At 66.3% G+C, this 16,110-nt stretch overlaps 1 protein-coding gene across 3 annotated transcripts; it reads right to left on the bottom strand.

The window, feature by feature from the left end:
• Positions 1-452: 452 nt before the first annotated feature.
• Positions 453-15,458, bottom strand: RBBP8NL (RBBP8 N-terminal like). 3 transcript variants are annotated; one of them, XM_027046529.2, is made up of 14 exons: positions 15,249-15,452; positions 10,021-10,167; positions 9,173-9,215; positions 8,549-8,644; positions 8,151-8,263; positions 7,466-7,538; positions 6,941-7,071; positions 6,712-6,794; positions 6,328-6,494; positions 5,256-5,940; positions 4,881-5,007; positions 4,336-4,406; positions 4,096-4,225; positions 453-2,462 (listed from the first exon to the last, which is right to left on the bottom strand). In XM_027046529.2, the coding sequence occupies exons 2-14, from the start codon at positions 10,079-10,081 to the stop codon at positions 2,332-2,334; spliced, it is 1,911 nt and encodes a 636-aa protein (XP_026902330.2). In that variant the 5' UTR covers positions 10,082-10,167; positions 15,249-15,452; the 3' UTR covers positions 453-2,331. The 3 variants fall into 3 exon arrangements, 2 of the variants coding, with proteins under 2 accessions (XP_026902330.2, XP_026902331.2); XM_027046530.2 differs by having other exon boundaries at positions 10,028-10,167; positions 15,249-15,450; XR_008289007.1 differs by having other exon boundaries at positions 2,334-2,462; positions 2,945-4,225; positions 15,249-15,458.
• Positions 15,459-16,110: the final 652 nt, after the last annotated feature.

Below are 16,110 nucleotides of genomic sequence, written 5' to 3'. Positions count from 1 at the left end.
GCCCTCTGGAGCCCCCAGGAGCCCATCTGTGTCTTTGAGGGGCGGGGGACAGGGTCCCGCCACCACCTCGTCTGCTCTGTCCAACTTTCTGCCTGGGACAACGACTTCAGGGTACTTGTCAGGATTACTCAGGCTCAGCGACGGACATCCAGCACGGGGTCAGCAGTGCTGCTGCAGATCCGGGCACCTGCTGGTGGGTTGGCCCAGTAGTGCCTCTGCGTGTAGCTGCTGGGCACACACCCTGATCCAGGGAATCTTCTGAGCCCCTGCTGGGGAGGGCGAGGGGCGGGGCGGGGCAGACGCAGCCTGGCTGTGCGCTTCTGTGTGAGGGCAGGATGAGTGAGGGAGTCTCCTGTCCCAGCCGGGGCCTGCTGCACGGCCACTCCCCCTTCAGTCCCCATACCCACCTCCCACCGTGGCCGTGTCCCCTCCCACTGATTTTCATTTGCCATCACAGGTAGGCTCGCCCAGCGTCCGGCCTGTCCTCTTTCCTCTTCCCGATGCCCTACCAAGTTGGCCTTCAAGGCCTCTCCTGTGCTTGGGAGGGAGCGGACAGTTTCCCGTCAGGCAGAAAGTGGGGCTTGACCAAATGTGTAATGAGGACCGAACGCGGGCCGCCAGGCACTCACGGGCAGCAGAACTGCCCTGTGAAGGTCCCTCTTGGGGAGTCCCTGTGCCCATGGGTGGTGCCCACTGCCGCTGCTGCCTGCCGGTGTGCGGGGAGTGGGCAGCATGGCGACTGGGGCAGCCAAGAGCCTGAGGTCCGGATTCGGCCTCCTCTGCCACCTGCCAGCTGGGCCACCCTGGGTCAGCTGCTTACCCTCCCCGACCTTCAGCCCCTCTGTCTGTAAAGTGGGGGCGCTGTGTGTGACTGGCGGGGCTCCTGGAAGGAGTGAGACCAGAGCTGTGAAGTGGTGTGCCTAGACACAGAGTGGACCCTCAGCCCTGCCCAGGTGGTACTAGAGGGGGGGCCCTGGCAGGTGGGCAGCTGACAAACGGGTAGCTAACAGTTGAGCTGATGTCAGACGAGGAAGATGAGAAGGGGGTGATGGGGGGACAGAGCGATGGAGGACTGTTATCTTTTGCTCCCCAGCCCCATCCATGCTTGTCTGCACACAGCTTTTATTTGATGTCAGACAGATCAGAGCAACTTTTAACAATAGGAGTTTTCACACACGCACACACACACACAGACGTGCACCTCCCGCCCCGGCTTCCCTCTTGGGCATTTAGTCCCTCTGGTCTCTGGGGCCAGCAGGCGGGAAGGCCAGTGAGTGAGGGGGAGTGGTGCCCCCGTTGTCAGACCTGCACCCTCAATTTGTCGCAGGCCTTACCCAGCCCAGCCATTGCCCTGTATCCTGCCTTTGCCCAGAATGAGCAGCTCTCAAACTTCTCAGACTTCGCGTGCAGGCCTGCTCCCAAGACCCCAGTTCGGTGGGTCTGGGATGGGGCCTGGGAGCCTGTTTAAGCTCCTCCCCCAGAGGGTACTGAGACACACCCTCCGAAAGTGACAATGGCTGAAGGAGCAGGGTACCCCTGAGGGCTAAGGGTGCAATCCTGGCCCAGCCGCCCTGGGGTCCTGCAGGTGTGGTTTGGGGACACAGGAGTAGTCGGTCAGTGAGGAGGGTACTCTGTGTGGGGGCTGGGGCACATTTTCTGTTCTGTTCCCTGCAGCCCTCCCCAGAGTTTGCCCTGGTCCCTGTACCCTCTGCAAACGGGGCTGGTTTTGTTCCCAGGCCTGGATGCATTCAAGAGCCCAGGTAGTTGGAGACCCAGCTGACCCCCTGACTCTGCCAGCGGCACATGCCATCCCTTACACCTTTGTTCTTGGTTACCCTCTCCAGTGGGGCGCCCACTGCCGCCCGCTGGCCTCCCGACACCCTGACTGCCGGCACGTTTGCAGGCTTCCACAAGGGGGCGCCCGAGACCACCACTCGCACTCCGCCCAGTCAGGGAGGGGGTGGCCAGGCGCGCAGGGCCCTGGGGGTCAGGGATGCCAGTGGAGTCTGAGACCGTCAGAAGTGGGGGCACTGCCCAGGAAGGGTTGCCTACGTGCAGCAGGGGTGGGGACTGCGCTGGGCCGGAGTCTGAGTCACCCCTGCCTCCCCTGCCTCTGAGAACCCTACTGCCCCCCAAAGGAGCAGATGCTGGGGTGAGGGTCGAGCGCCAGGACTAGCCGGTCATTTCTGAGATGGGTGGAGATGGAGGGGTCCAAGTGGCCAGCCAAAGACCCCCTCTTGGCCTTTCCAGCCCCTGTGGAGATGGTCCAGGTCCCGGTCCCCTCCTGCCCTGTGCTGGGCTGTCAGTTGGGTGTGGTGCCCCCGGGAGCAGCTAAGTCTCCTCCCAGCTGCCGTTGCTTGGTGGGGGGCTGCCGTCCTCAGGGTCCCTTGGGCTCCCGGACCCCTCATGTGCTGTCAGGGGCTCCCCCGGATTCCTTCTCCCTGAGGGTGGCTTCTTGGAGGCTGTGGAGAGTAGACCGAGGTTAGGTGGCAGGCAGCAGTCTGTGTCCCCCTCACAGTGATGCTGGGTTCTTGCCCAGGGCCCTGTGGGCAGCGTTTGGGCAAGGGGAGCTGATGCGTTCCTGGAGGCACCAGACACCGGCGCGGGGCTGGTCTGAATGGAGGGTGGGCTCTCCCCCCAGGCGTGTGACTCAAGACCATTTGGCCCCAGTGCCTCGATGCCTTGCTGAAGGCCCAGGACCTTCTAGATAAATCCTGCTTCTTGGGAAATGCTCTCAGAATCCCCGAGACACTGGTGGGGTGCCTCCATGGGCCTAGGGCGCAGTTGGTCTGTCCTCGGGACCCTCGCAGGTAGGTCCTGCCAAGATGCTGGGCCCTAACGGAACGAGGGCTGTGGGTTGGATAGGCCACATTGGAATCCTGGCCCCACGTACCAGCCCTGTGGCCTTGGGCAGATTAACTCTTGGGGGTCTTGGTTTTCCCACCTGTGCAACAGTGATGCCCTGTCACTGGGCAGGGTGGTGAGGCCCCCAGGCAGTCGATTCCATCTGCCACCTTGAACCTCCGCGTGGGCACGGGACCCAAGGGCGCTGCCCCTGGAGCCAAGCGGTGCCCGCCACAAGCTGGGCGATGCCGCCGTTCTCGCTGACGGGCAGTGTGTGCATTGCAGGGTTTGGGTGGGTGTCGGCTTGGGAGCCCCTGGGTTCACCCAGGGAGGAGACCGGGGATGGGACTTGGCTCAGAGCAGAGGGCGCGGTGGATACCCAAGAACCCCTGTGGACTGTGGCCACCAGGACAGTCTCCGAATATGCCGAGCAGGAAGTGCCTTGGAATATGACAGGTGTGCTGGCCTCCTCCATGGCTCGCCCGAGCAAACACAGGCCACTGTCACTTTCTAGGCAACAATGGCACATTGTGGCGGCCACAGCCCAGCCTGCCTACTGCCGGTCTGCTTGCACAAACACCAGGGCGGCCTGTGTTATTAGCTCAGGCTTTCACAGGCTCTCAGCCCAGCTGCCTTTGTGGCCCGACCAGGAAGTGAAAGGTCATTCTGATACCCTCCGGCCGGCTCCGGCGCTCTCCTGGGAGGGGCCCACAGCACCGCCCCCGGCAAACATTCCAGCAGCCCCCACCGCCTCAGTGGGAACAGACCCACTCCGCACCCAGAGGCCTGCACCCTCTGTGATGCCCCTCTCTGAAGGTGGACAGGAGGGTCCGGGAGACCCCCGCCATGAGGGGCCAGGAGAGGAGCAGGACTTCCGGGCCACCGGGCTTGGGGGCTGCTGTGGCCCAGGAAGCCCCTTCGCCCTGATGCCAAAGACGGTGATAACAACTGTCCTCAGCCTTATCCCACGGAAGTCTCACACTCACTCTGCTACTGCCACCCCCCCCCCCCGCAACTGCCGGTTCTGGGGGGAAACTGAAGTTCGGGGTGACGGGACTGGCTCAGGCGGGACAGTGAGGCCGAGAAGAGCCAGGATCCACACTGTCCTGACCTGGGTCCCTGCTCAAAGGGGCCTGTGCCAGGGGGAGGTGCCAGGGCTGGTTTCTGTTCTGAGCGGCCACAAAGGTGGGATGGGGGCGCTGTGCTTCGGCTGCCCCCCACCCCGTCCCAACGGCCCGGTCCCCGCGGTACCTCTGCACCAGGGGCCCGCGGCTCGCTTCCTCTTCTGCTGCAGGCTCTGCCCGCGCTCCTTGGTGCAGAAGCACCTGGGCCCCTCCCGCGGTGTGCTCGGCTTGGCCCCCACCTCGCAGCTCCGGCCCACCTAGGGGTGTGGGGGTGTGGTCAGGACGAGGGCCCTCCCCCGAGCCTGGGGCAGCCCAGGCGGCTCAGCGGCCCTGCCCCATGGAGCGTGTGGCTGGGGATCCACCTCACCTCATCGTCCGAGGTGTCTGACTCGTCCAGGTCGTCCGACTCCAGCCACTGCACTTGGGCCTTGCTGAGCTCTGCAGGACGCAGGGTGTGGGTCAGGCCGGGGTGGGGGGCCCTGGAGTCTAGCGGATGCACAGGCCTTTCTAGCAGGCCAGACTAAGAGTGGCAACTGCAGACGAGGACACTGAGGCACCGAGGGGCCGAGTAACCTTCCCAGCGTCTCCGGGACCCTCTGCCGCGGCCCCACCTGCTGGGCTATCCCCAGGCTTGGTAGCTGTGTGACGGGGAGCTCGGTACCTGCCCTGCAGCCCTAATTGCTAGGATGGTCTTCCCTTCACTGCCTATGATCAGAGATGTGCCTGCCCTGGGCCCCCAACTCTTTTCTGGGACTGCAGCTGGGGTGCCAAGCCCTAGACCCAGGGTTTGGCAGAGCAGGTCCAGGGGGCTGAGCTGGGCCCTAGGACGGGCTTCCTCGGCGGCCACTGACCACGGCCCCTCCCGTCCCACTACCGCGCCCAGGTGCTCCTGACCCCAGGCACTCATCCTACCTGGGTGGCCATCAGCATCGGGCCCGTGTGGGTGGGGGGGAGGTTTTGGTCTCCCCCTAGCTTCATCTCCTGTCCCGCTTGGAGAGGGCACTTTGGGGTGGGGCCCTGGAAGAGCTTGGGAGGGATCCTGGGGGGAAGCGAGGAAGTAGCTGAATTCATCTGAGCCCTGCCCCCAGCCCAGCCTTGGGCACAGCCTAGCAGGCTCTGGCTGACGGCAGCTGGAGGGTAGCATCGCCTCTAGCGTGAATCAGGCAGCCAGGCTGTGCCACTGGGGACCGACTGACGGAAAGAGGGGGGAGCACGGCCTGGGCCTGGCTGAATGCCGGGCCTGGGTTGGAGGCGCGTGGAAGCCGAGAACAGGGGTGGGCCCCTTACCGCAGGACTTGGGGGTCCTTCTGCCTCTGGAGCTCTGGCTCCCTTGGTGCCATTGCTGAGTCCCCAGGGTACAGGCTGGGCAGGAGACTCCGCTCCGTGGGGCGGCTCTGGGCTGGGAGTGTGGGCAGCTGGGGGGCTGAGTGACCCCGGCTGGTCAGGAGGCTTGGGGGCATCCCGGCCCCGGCCGCGCTCCGAGAGGTCCAGGGGCTTGTCTGGGACATAGTCCTGTGTGGCTGTGGCTTCCTTTCCCCTGGGGCTACCTGGGCCGGTGGGCTGTGCGTGTCCCCCTCCGCACAGGGCTGCCTCGCCCTGGGGGCCTTCTGAGTCAGAGCTGACTGGTGGGGAGGGTGGGGTGCCCCCCGGCCGGGCCGGGCCCCTCAGCCTGGCACTGCCCATCCGCCCCTGTGCCCGCAGCTGCTGTCCCTCCAGCCGAGGGTGTCGCATGTCCACTGGGCCCCCCGGGAGGCCCAGCGGGCCCATGGGCTCCTCCCAGGCCTCTGCCTCTCCAGCCTTCAGGCCCTGGGGCCGGGGGCCACTGGGGGCTGAGGCGGGGACTTGGGGGCCGCCGTGGGGGCTCTGAAGGTGCAGGGCCAGGTGGCGGTTCAGGAGGCAGAGGCGGTCAGCCCGGAGAGAGCGCTTCAGGGACTCGTAGGTCATGACCGGGTGCCGGGCGACCCGCAGAAAGCTGCAGGGAGAGGAGAAGCCCTGGGTTAGCCCCCATTTCACAGCCCAGCTGCCCCAGCTCGCAAGGCAGGCCCGCGTGCATGGTCGTGGAGGGGCCAGAAGGGACCCGGGGCCTGGGGCTCTGAGGAAGGAGCTGCACACGGAGATCTTTCTCTCTTCCCGGCCTTAGCTGCCTGCTCCGGCCCCACGATCCCTGTGTCCCGACCACACGATGCTCTCAGACACTGAGGATGGTCGGTCTTAGACCACTTCTGAGAGGGTTCCCGGGGCTCAGTCCCCATCTGCTCCCCCCACCCCCCTCCCCTTGTCCTGGCCGCCTCCTGAAAAGTGGGACCAGATTTGGAGACCGGGCGCTCTGCTGGGGTGGCGGTGGCGGGCAGGGCCTCACCTGTCCAGGGGGAGGCTGTGCTCATTGGGTGGGCTGGGGGGGCTGCTCCCGGTGAGCGGCAGTGCGGGTGTCCCGTTGGTGGAGCCCCGGTCAGCAGAGCATGCCTGGGACCCAGGCCGCACCACGGCAATGGTCCCGTGCAGCTGGTTGGAGATCCGCTGGGGGCTCTGTGCCGGGTGGACGCGTCAGCCTGGGCGGGGGCGGCTGCCGGCCTCTGCCCTTGTTCTCTGTGACTTGGGGCAAGTTAGCCGCCCGCTCTGAGCCTCGCCTCCACCCAGCAGTCCCTGGCTGGCCCACCTGCCGCGTGGGGCTGGGCGCCGTGCCCGGCACAGAGCCTGGGGCTGCCTGGAAGAGGGGAGCAGGCTTGGGGGCCTTCGTGCTCACCGTGTCTGGGGCCCGCGTCTCGGGCAGGCTGGCGCTTGGGGAGATTTTGGCTGCTGGAGGTGTCCTGTACCCCGTGGACTTTTCTGTGGGAGGAGAAGCAGTGGGCAGGGCCGGTTAGGAGGCACTCAGAGGCGTGGGCAGCTCCGTCCTCCAGCCAGAGGGCTCCTCAGTGGTGCCCAACTTCCTGGCCTCTTGTCCCTCACAGCACCCCCCCTCTGGGGACTCCCACCTGGATGGTCGTCCTCGGCCTCCTCACGGCCTCCCGATGTCTTCTCGATGGCGGCCTTCCGAGCGCCCGGGGAGGGGAGTAGTAGGGGTGAGGGGGGGTCTGAGGCACCCTCCCTGTATTGGGGCTTGAGCCTGACTCCAGAGGGGAGGCAAAGACAGGGAGGGTGAGCAAGGGCGGTGCCAGGACCAGGAAGGCCAGGGCGCACCCTCCTGGGGGACAAGCCACCCCTGCAGGGACGCTCAGGTGACCAGGAAAGCACTCGCTCTTGACATTGCCTGAGACTCCGCTGTCCATGGCTCCGCAGGCCTAAGACCTCGATGGCTGCCGCGGGTGTTGGGGACCCAGCTCAGTTTCTAGGGTGTCCCCCAGGTCCCCACTTGTTGGACTATGAGAGGTTAGAAGTCTGTGCCGTGGGGATGGCCTGTGGGGACCCCCCGGGGGTCCTGTGCCCTCCTCTCTGCACCAGTGGCGGGGGCCTCCCATGGGGGGGTTTGGGGAGTGTGGGTGCTCACCTCCCCCACTCACCGTGGGCCCCGAAGCCGCTTTATCTCCTCCTTCAACGTCTCGTTTTCCCCCTGCAGCCGGTTCAACTCGTTGGCTGCAAAATGCGTTTATCAGTGAAGAGCTGGGGGAGGAGAGGCAGGGCAGAGGCAGGGTCCCCACAACACCAGGGAAGTCCCCCTCCTTGGCCTGTCTCCCAGCTGTGACTCCAGCACTCGGCCCGGGGTCTGGCAGCCCACAGGCGCCCCGTAAGTGCTTGCTGTGTGAGTGCGTGGTTGGACGCTACTGAGTAAACAGCACCAGGCTGTGGAGGCCGTCAAAAGTGGTGGGGACCCCCCTCCCGCCCCCCGCAACGAAGCTTGTCCCTGGGGCGTGCCCTGGGGGACAGGCGGCTTGTCCTCCTCATTGGCAGGTGGGGGCTCCGGACTCTGTGGGACTGTCCTCATCACAGGAAGGAGGGGTTGCGTCCCGAGGTCGGGGGCACCCCCAGCCCAGGTGACTGACCAGTGAGGGACATGCCGGGGCCCGCTGGGGCTTTTTTGTATCACTGTCTGTTTCCCTGAGACCCCCATGTCAGGCCGAGCAGGTCCTGGGGGTCCCTGGACCCCCTGGGGGGAGCGACAGAGAGGTGCAGGGTAACGGGCCAGGGCTCACTGAGGAGGACGGGGTGGGGCACAGCAAGGTGCAGGGTGACAGGGGCGGTGCTCACTGAGGAGGACGGCGTGCTGCAGGTTCTGGAGGAGCGAGTTCTCGAACTCCTGCTGCTTCTTCCTGGCCAGCTCCTGGGTGACCATGCAGCGGTCGCACAGGCCAGCTCGCAGCCTGCGGTGTGGGGCGGGGGCAAGAGGCCGCCCTCAGGATGGAGACCGGGGCCCCCAGAGGGGGCTGGGGCCCTCGTTGCCCTGCTCCGGGGACGCGGCCCTGCCTTCCCCTGACTGCGGAAGCCCCGGCACGTGGGCTAAGCCTTCCCTGTTCTGCCGAGCGTGAGAAGGAGCCGCGGAAGTGCCTCTTACTCAGGGCTCGGGCGGCACCGCCTGGCTCAGTCCCCCAGAGCGCGAGGCCTCCCGGCGGTCCGCTTGCCCTCCCGCCCCACCCCTGTCCACTCACCTGTTCTCCAGCACCCGCACGTTCTCCTTCAGCGCCTTCTGCTGCTCCCTGAGCTGATGGTTCTTGGTGCAGAGCTCTTCCACCCTCTGGGCGTCCCTGTGGGGGGCGAGCCGAGGCGCGGGTTCTGCTCTGCCCGGGAGGCCCCTCCTGCCGGGGTGAGTCCCGGGCCGGGTCCTGCGGGGTGCACCTGCTGGGAACGCTAGTAGGGACCGGCCTTACGAGGGCGGTGCTGGCCCAGCGGCCCAAACGCGAGCGTTCGTGGCCACCTTGGTGACCGGCCGCGTCCACGCGCTGCTGGCGGTGGCACAGAAGTGTGGCCGTCTGTGAAGTGGCGATGTGAAAACCTGCCCTGTGGGCCCTGGGGGTCTCACTGTTGGTGCCCTGGGTGCCCCGAGCGGATACGGCTTGCCCCCCCACCGGAGGGCCCCTGTTCGCTCGGTGGGGCTTGGAGGTTCCAGTCCTGGCTGCAGCAGCTACTCGAGGCCGGTGACTCAGCCCCGCCCCCAGCCGCGAGCCTCCGTTTCCCCTTTTGCATCGCTGGATGGGGGCAGCGTTAGCGCCCTGGACTGTGGTCATTGTGTTTCCCACTGGTTTCCCACCGGGCCAGGGTCTGTCCTGACTCACCGGCATCTCTCGGAGTTCAGCTCCAGGAGTTTATTCTGCAGACCTAGGGGAGCCAGGAAAGGGGTGGGGGTCACCCCCTGTCCCTGGCTGTCAGGCAGGGCCCTCTGTGGACCCCCGCCGCCTGCCTGGACCCCCTCACTGATTCCCCAAGGCCATCCCACCGGGCCGAGTCCTTGAGGGGTGTTTCCTGGGGGCACAGCCAGTGTGGAAATAAAACACGCTCTCTGGGGAAGCCCTTGCCACTGGGCTGGAGTCTGACTTGGGCCCACGCAGTCCCCACCTCTCCAGGTCACCGGGGAAGAGATCCGGGCCCCTCGGGCCCTCAGGGTGGTGTGTGAGGGCTGTGGGCCGGCCGAGAGTGAGGGGAGTACGCTGGCCCCAGCCCCGTGATGGGGGGTGGAGTGGACAGGCCTGTGGGCTGGGGCAGATCTTGGCCTCGGGGGTCCTGTCGGGGAGCAGGATTTCAGCTCTAAACCCTGGAATGCTCTTGATGGGCCTCCATCCATCCCTGGAGGTGGGCAACCACACGGCTGTGGGCCGCCAGCACCCCTGCCCCGCCCTGGGTGAGGGGCTCATCTCAACCCAAGCATCTGGCTTTCTGTTGGAGGCCTGGCTTTTTATTTCTGCTCTGCTGTCGGCTGACCCTTTGGGAGAACACCTTGCAGGGCCACACTCAGGGATGCTGATCTGAGGCTGGGCGCCTGCCTCCTCTGGGCTCTGGGTCAGGACTCCCCATCTGGGCCTGGAAGGCAGGGCCCCCAGGTCTGGCAAGATTTGGAGGTTCGTGGAGGAGCACCCCGACCTGGCCCAGGTGAGGGCTGTGGACACCCGCCCCCCGTGGCACTCACCCCGGACCTCGTTCTCATGGACGTCCTTCAGCCTGTTCAGTGACTCCATGAAGCTCTCCATGGCTCCCGAGGGCTCTGGCCCAGGCCCCTCTGTGCTCAGGGTACAGGAAATGGCCCCCTGGCCTCTACCGCCCCTCTGTCCCCAGCCTGTAGAGGAAGGCGTGGGGAGAGGTCACTCTGGCTGGGGAAGGGTCTGTGTATGCAGGCGCAGATCTGCAGAAACACACACACCAGCCTCGTCTGCCCAGGGAAGCGGGCCCCGTACTGAGAGGCCACAGGGTCCTGGGGAGGGGGCAGGAATCCCACTGACTGCTGGCCCCACCCCCTCCTCCTCACAGGTCCTCAGAGGTACTTGGTTGGGCCGTGCACACCTTGAGGGTCCACTGCCTGAGATCAGAATTGAGGGGCCCCGGGGGCTGGGGCCTGGATGCCCTTGCCCTCCCTCCCTTCCAGGCCTTTCTGGGCCCTGGGCAGCCTGCAGAGGTCTCTGGCGGGTGGGCAGCTGGGAGGAGTGGGCTCACAGGGCCGTGGGTCCCCGTGCCACCCCCCACCTCCCCTCGCCTGCCACTGCCCTTGTGGCCACAGATTGGTCCCAGGCCCGGGAGGCTGGGCCACAGGTCAGGAGGCTGGGCCAGGCCTGGTCTGCAGTGGCTCCCGGCACCCATTACATGCTCTGTTAACCCGTGAGCTGGTTGCAACATGCAGAGCCCTTCTGGGAAGTTCTCTCTTCCACGTGCTTCTCTGAGAGGAGGGGGCACTGCCGGTTGCTGGAGCGAGTGCGGGCCTCCGACCCAGACCTCTGCTCTGGGCTGCCAAGCGTTCAGGCTGCACTCCGTCCTGGGCCAGGCGGGGCGCCGTGCACGCCCTGTGTGTGCGGGTGGTATGTGTGTACGTGTATGTGCGTGTACTGTGCATGAGCACTGCACGTGTGGTATGTGCCTGTATGTGTGTGTGCCATGCTGTGTGTGCATGTATTAAGGGGTGCTGAGGCCCCAGCGCCCCTTCTCCCTGAGTTCGCCCCGAGTAATTGTGGATGGTCATCTGGACTCTGGCCCGTGTTTACCCAGGCTGCTGCCAGCCCCGCGGGACGGACGAGGCCCTGCGGACGGACTCTTCCAAAGGAACGGACTCTTCCCAGGTGCACCTGGGGCCGGACCCCACCCTCTTCCTCTGGATCTCACCTCCAGGCCAGGGGAGGTGGCCTCTTCTGGGCTTCAGCCCAAGGAGCCCTGGGGTCCGTTGGACCCCGCAAGCAGGTGGCTGAGCTCCTGGTGCTCCTGGCCCGTCTCCTGCTGGCATCCCACAGCCGCCTGTCGGCCTCCTACATCCACCCAGACCCCACCTTCCCTCTCCTGCTACGCCCACGGGGGCCCAAGTCACCCCCCTTCCCATGAGGACACACTCTCTGCACAGCACTGGGCCCTTCGAGGCCCTCGAAGCCTCCGCTCAAAGCTGCCCGTGGCCCCATCACACCAGGCTGTGCCCGAGTCCTTGCCCTGACGGCCCAAGGGAGCGCCGTCTCATCCCGTTTGCGCTGACGATATGCACACGAGTGTTTGCAGCAACACCCACCGAACAGCCCCCCGCTGGGAACCCCCACGTGCCACTGCCAGTGTCCCTGCTGGGAGGGGTGGCGGCTGCCCCCAGGGGCCGTCATGCTGTGCCACCGCATGCTGGGAGCCGGACCGGAAGGCCGGCCCGACTGGCGATTCTTGCTCACAGAGCACAGAAGAGGCACGGTGCTCTGAGCTCTTGGAGGTGGGGGTGGAACCCAAGAGTGTCCTTGACTGTGACCCCAAGAGAACCCAGGGGTCGGGGCCAGCCGGAGGCTTCTGAAGCTGCCTGAGGGAGACTGGACCGTGGAGTGTGGCTCTCAGCAGCCTCTTTGGACCTGAGGTCAAGCATCAAAGCACCAGGAGGCCTCGGCCGGTGGACGCGGTGACATCCGCTGGCCTGCACTGGCTGTGGGAACCCACTGAACAGGGCTGGCCGCAGGTGCTGGGATGCTGGGGCCCCTTAGCTTGTTCTGAGGGCCCGCCTGGGCTCTGGGCCACCCCCAAGTGATGGCCAGGGGCACGGGGGTGGCTGCTCGGTGGCTGCGTGTTGAGTGGAGATGACAAGAGTTTAGGAGGGGCCCCACCTCGAGGCTGGGGGCTGGAGCTCACTCGGTGAGGTTAGGAGACAAGACCTGAGATTCTAGGGGCCGGGAGAGGCCAGTGCTCGAGTGAGGCATTAATGCCAGTCCCGGCCTGCTGTCCAAAGGGGGAAACCGAGGCCCAAAGAGATCACGTCATGCTCCCCAGCCACCCGGAGGAAGCGGAGCTGGGGTTTGAACCAGCTCCGGGGTCCGTGGATGCTGTGCCCTGCCCCGCACGCACCGCTGGCTCGTTCCCCTGTGCCCCGCAGTGCTGGCTGGGGGGCTTTAAATCGTGCAGCAGGGCCCCCGGAGTCACACAGTGAGCAGGCCCTCTGCAGACTCAGGCCTCGTCTCGAGGCTGGGCGAGGAGCGCCAGGCAGGGGCTGAGTCGCGGTGCTTGAAATTCCACCCAGACCTGCCAGACAGGCCCGAGCCTGGTCCACAGGGAGCTGCCCGAGGGAGCCTCTGGTGCCCATAGGCCTGGGAGCAGCCCTGCACCCTGAGCCTGAGCGGGAGGTGGGCCAGGGTCCCCACGACGACACCAGGGTGACGACGCAGGGCCGGGGGACCCTGTTCCCCCCACCTCAGGGCCCCTCAGGCCCCACCTGATGGGAGGAGATGGTCTCTTGCACGCGGGGCAGGGCATAGCAGCGACACAGGGCAGGATGTCCTAGTGGCTGGAAACAGAGCTGGAAGGGGTGCATCATGCGGCAGCTTCCCCTCCCCTCCCCTCCCCTTCCCTCTCATCTCCTCCCCTCTCTTGGAGAGGCCCAGAGCCATCCAGCTCATGGGTGACAGTGTTGCAGGGATTGTGCGACCTCCCCGGGGGGGCAGGTGACAGCACATCTGGCTAAGGCAGAGTGGACAGACTCGATCTTCTGGGGTAGACCCTGTCCTGGCCTCCACTCTCCTGGAGGGGGGAGGGTCTAAGGAAGGGGCGGGAGGTGGAGGCAGGTGGTCCCCACCTGCCTGGAGCCAGCTCTCCCCAGCAGCTGCTCTGCGTTTTGCCGGGAGTGCCCGCAGGTGGGGGGCTGGGCCCCGGTCTCTGGGCCCGGGCGGCCTGTGCACAGGAGGGGGTGGCCTGAGTTGCTGGCCGGGGTGCGGTGGGGACAGAGGCCTGAGCTCTGCTCCTCGGGGCCCGTGGACACTCTGGACGCCTGTACTGGAAGGTCTCTGCTGGGGCTGAGCCCCCGGAAGGAGCAGGCTCCTTTCTATCTATCTAGGGACAGCTGTCCAGGTGACACCTTCCAGAGGACGCGTGTCCAGGCAATGCGCGTCCAGCCGAGGACCTGGCAGTGGAGTGCTCAGCTAAGTGCAGACGGAGACCCTGTGTCCACTGCCCGCTGTCCCTCCACCAGCACCTCCCTCACGTGGCCCCCAGGTGGCTGATAGTGCCACGTACGGGGGTGCCTCCTCTCTCAGACAAGCACGCATCCCACTGCCACAAAGACCCTTCGCGAGAGGGCAGGATCCCCCGGCCCCAAGTTCAGGGGAGAGGCCTCAGACTCCGCCAGGTGCACACCTGCATCCTTGGACAGCTGTCCAGTGTGTGGACGCTTCGGGTCCCTTGGGTCTTGGTGGCCGTGTCCAGGGGAGGTGCCATCCGGCCCCCTCGCACAGAAGAGAGTGCCAAGGCCCCGGGAGAGGGCCGGCTACACACACACGGGAGCCCCATGACCTTCCGAGAAGGTGCTGGGCGTCCGGGTCTGCAGACTCAGGGCTGAGCCTCAGAGCGCATAAGAGGCTGCAGTGTCTCCATCCACCCTCTCTGGGGGGCCTCGGTGGTGACGGGCAAAGCCTCTTCCGTGGCAACTTTGGCCAAGTCGCCCGCCTGGCTGTGCCTCCGTGTCCCTGTCCCTGACACAGACAGTGAGCATGTATCTTGACCTGGGCTCCCGGAGGCACCAGAGGCCGTGCCACCTCGGGCTGTCGGGTCTCCTCGGGTGTGGCGGGCGCTCCGGGGACCGGGCGGCTGGCTGGCGGTCAGGGGCCAGCCTGGGCGCCGGGCACCTGTCGGGAGCTTCCCGTGCAACGACTCATTGGGTCTCACGCTCACCCACGGAGTAGCTGTGGCAACCCCGTTTTATAGTTGAGGAAGCTGAGGCTCAGAGTGAGGTCCCCAGCTTGCAAGGGACAAAGCCAGGGCACAAACCCATGGCCTGGGTCTCCTGATAGCTCCTGGGCCAGTTTACACCCAGAGGGGCGTCACTGCCCGGTGGTTTCTAACATCACCTGTGCCACACGTGTGTGACGCCCGCACGCACACAGGGAGGCGACAGCATCCCGACAATATCCTAACACGCCTTCCTGTGCACCCCGACACACAAACCCCACGCACGCGGAGCCGCCCTCAGTCACCCACCTGGCCGCACACGCAGCCCTGCACAGGCCCGGGGAGAGCCACACGCGCCGACGCGCGCACACAGGTCGGTGTAGCCTCATACCCCACGTGTGCACACACGCACGCATGCACGCTCAGGGGAACAAGGCAGGTGTGCGCTTGCTCGGCGGGCTGAGGTTTTGCTTTGCGGCTCAGGTAACAGCGGGCCCTGCAACCTGACTCCTGGAGGATGGGCTGGCCCTCTGTGGCTGCGCCTTCCCGGGCTTCCTCCCCGAGGCCTGGTCAAGGGAGACTGCGCGGGACACGCGTCCCTGTTTGTGGCTGCTTTTCGGGGGCCGCCGAGTGTCCCAGGGTGCCCAGCACTGCACTGGGGGGGGGGGGTGGTGGCGCTGCGTACAACCCCCACCCCCATGGCTGCACCCCTCTGCCCTGTGGGGGTCCAGGCGGTGGGGCAGGTCCGGGATGCGGTGCCGGCCAGCGGCCCATTCCTGGTGCCCCTGGATCCCCACCAGACGACGACTTCCCAGAGTTCTCTGCACCCCGTCCCTCTGCCCAGGAAGCCCACTGGGCCTCCTCCCCCGGCCCCCTCGGCCAGGGGCCCCAGGGCAGGTGACTGTGCCTCTAATGCCCGTCCGGCCGACCCCCCGCTCCTGCTCAGGGAGCAGGGGCTGGGCACCCCAGGGACCCCAGCCCCCTCCTTTCCCTCCCCCGTTGTTGGAGCTGCGAACCCTGGGGTCCCCAGGCACTCACATGGTCCGTCGCTGCAGCGACCTCCAGCGACCTCGGGCCGAGCCCCAGCGCTCCCCACCTGAGGGAGACAGAAGTGAGCAGTGTGTGAACTTGCACGGGCAACAAGGCACAATTTTGGCCAAACCCGCCGGACAGGTTCTGGGTTCTCTGAGCAGCAAGGAGGCAGAGACTGCCCCAAAGCTGCCAAACGGGCTCTGCCTATGAACAGAAAGTGGCAAAACGGGTCGGGGCTGAACCACACAGACCCGGGATTGTTTCCCATAATTACCGAGGGGCCAGTTAACAGGGAGAATCGGGGGGCCTGGGCCGTGAGGGGAGGGGAGCGGAGGGGGCTGAGGTGGGTGGGGGCCAGAGGCCCGCGGTGTCCCTTTTTTGCCTCGCATCCTGGCTCCCCACGGGCTGACTTTTCCGGCCTCGTTTTCCCGTCTGTATGGCGGGGATAATGGGCGCAGGCATGTTCCTCCCAGAGGTCAGGAGACGGAGATCCAGACCTGTGGTCGGAAGTGTCCCTGCTGCGTCTGGGGAGCCCCTGCGTGGTGGGCGCTCCCAGAGGGCCGGGTGTCCCAGGTCAGGGCATCTCTGGGCCTCAGGGCAGGTGGAGGTTCTCGGTGAGGCTGGGCCCGGGAGGGGGGCTGCTGCGGTGGGGAGCTCTCCTGCGTTTGTTCTCTGTGCTGGGACGTCGTGGCCACGCTCGTGCAGAAACAGGCCGGCCTCTGCTTGCCCCATGACGTGCCCCCTGCACCCCTTGTCCTGCACCCCCTCGCTCCCCCTCCACACGTCCCCTCCATGCTCCCTTGCCCCCACCCCCCATCCCCGTCTTGCCCCCGCCCCCCACGCTCCCCTCCCCACACCCCTTCCAGGC

Source organism: Acinonyx jubatus, chromosome A3, assembly GCF_027475565.1.
Source record: "Acinonyx jubatus isolate Ajub_Pintada_27869175 chromosome A3, VMU_Ajub_asm_v1.0, whole genome shotgun sequence".
Lineage (NCBI taxonomy): Eukaryota > Metazoa > Chordata > Mammalia > Carnivora > Felidae > Acinonyx > Acinonyx jubatus.
Note: the sequence above shows the minus strand (reverse complement) of the source record. Positions and strands in the feature narration are given on the sequence as shown.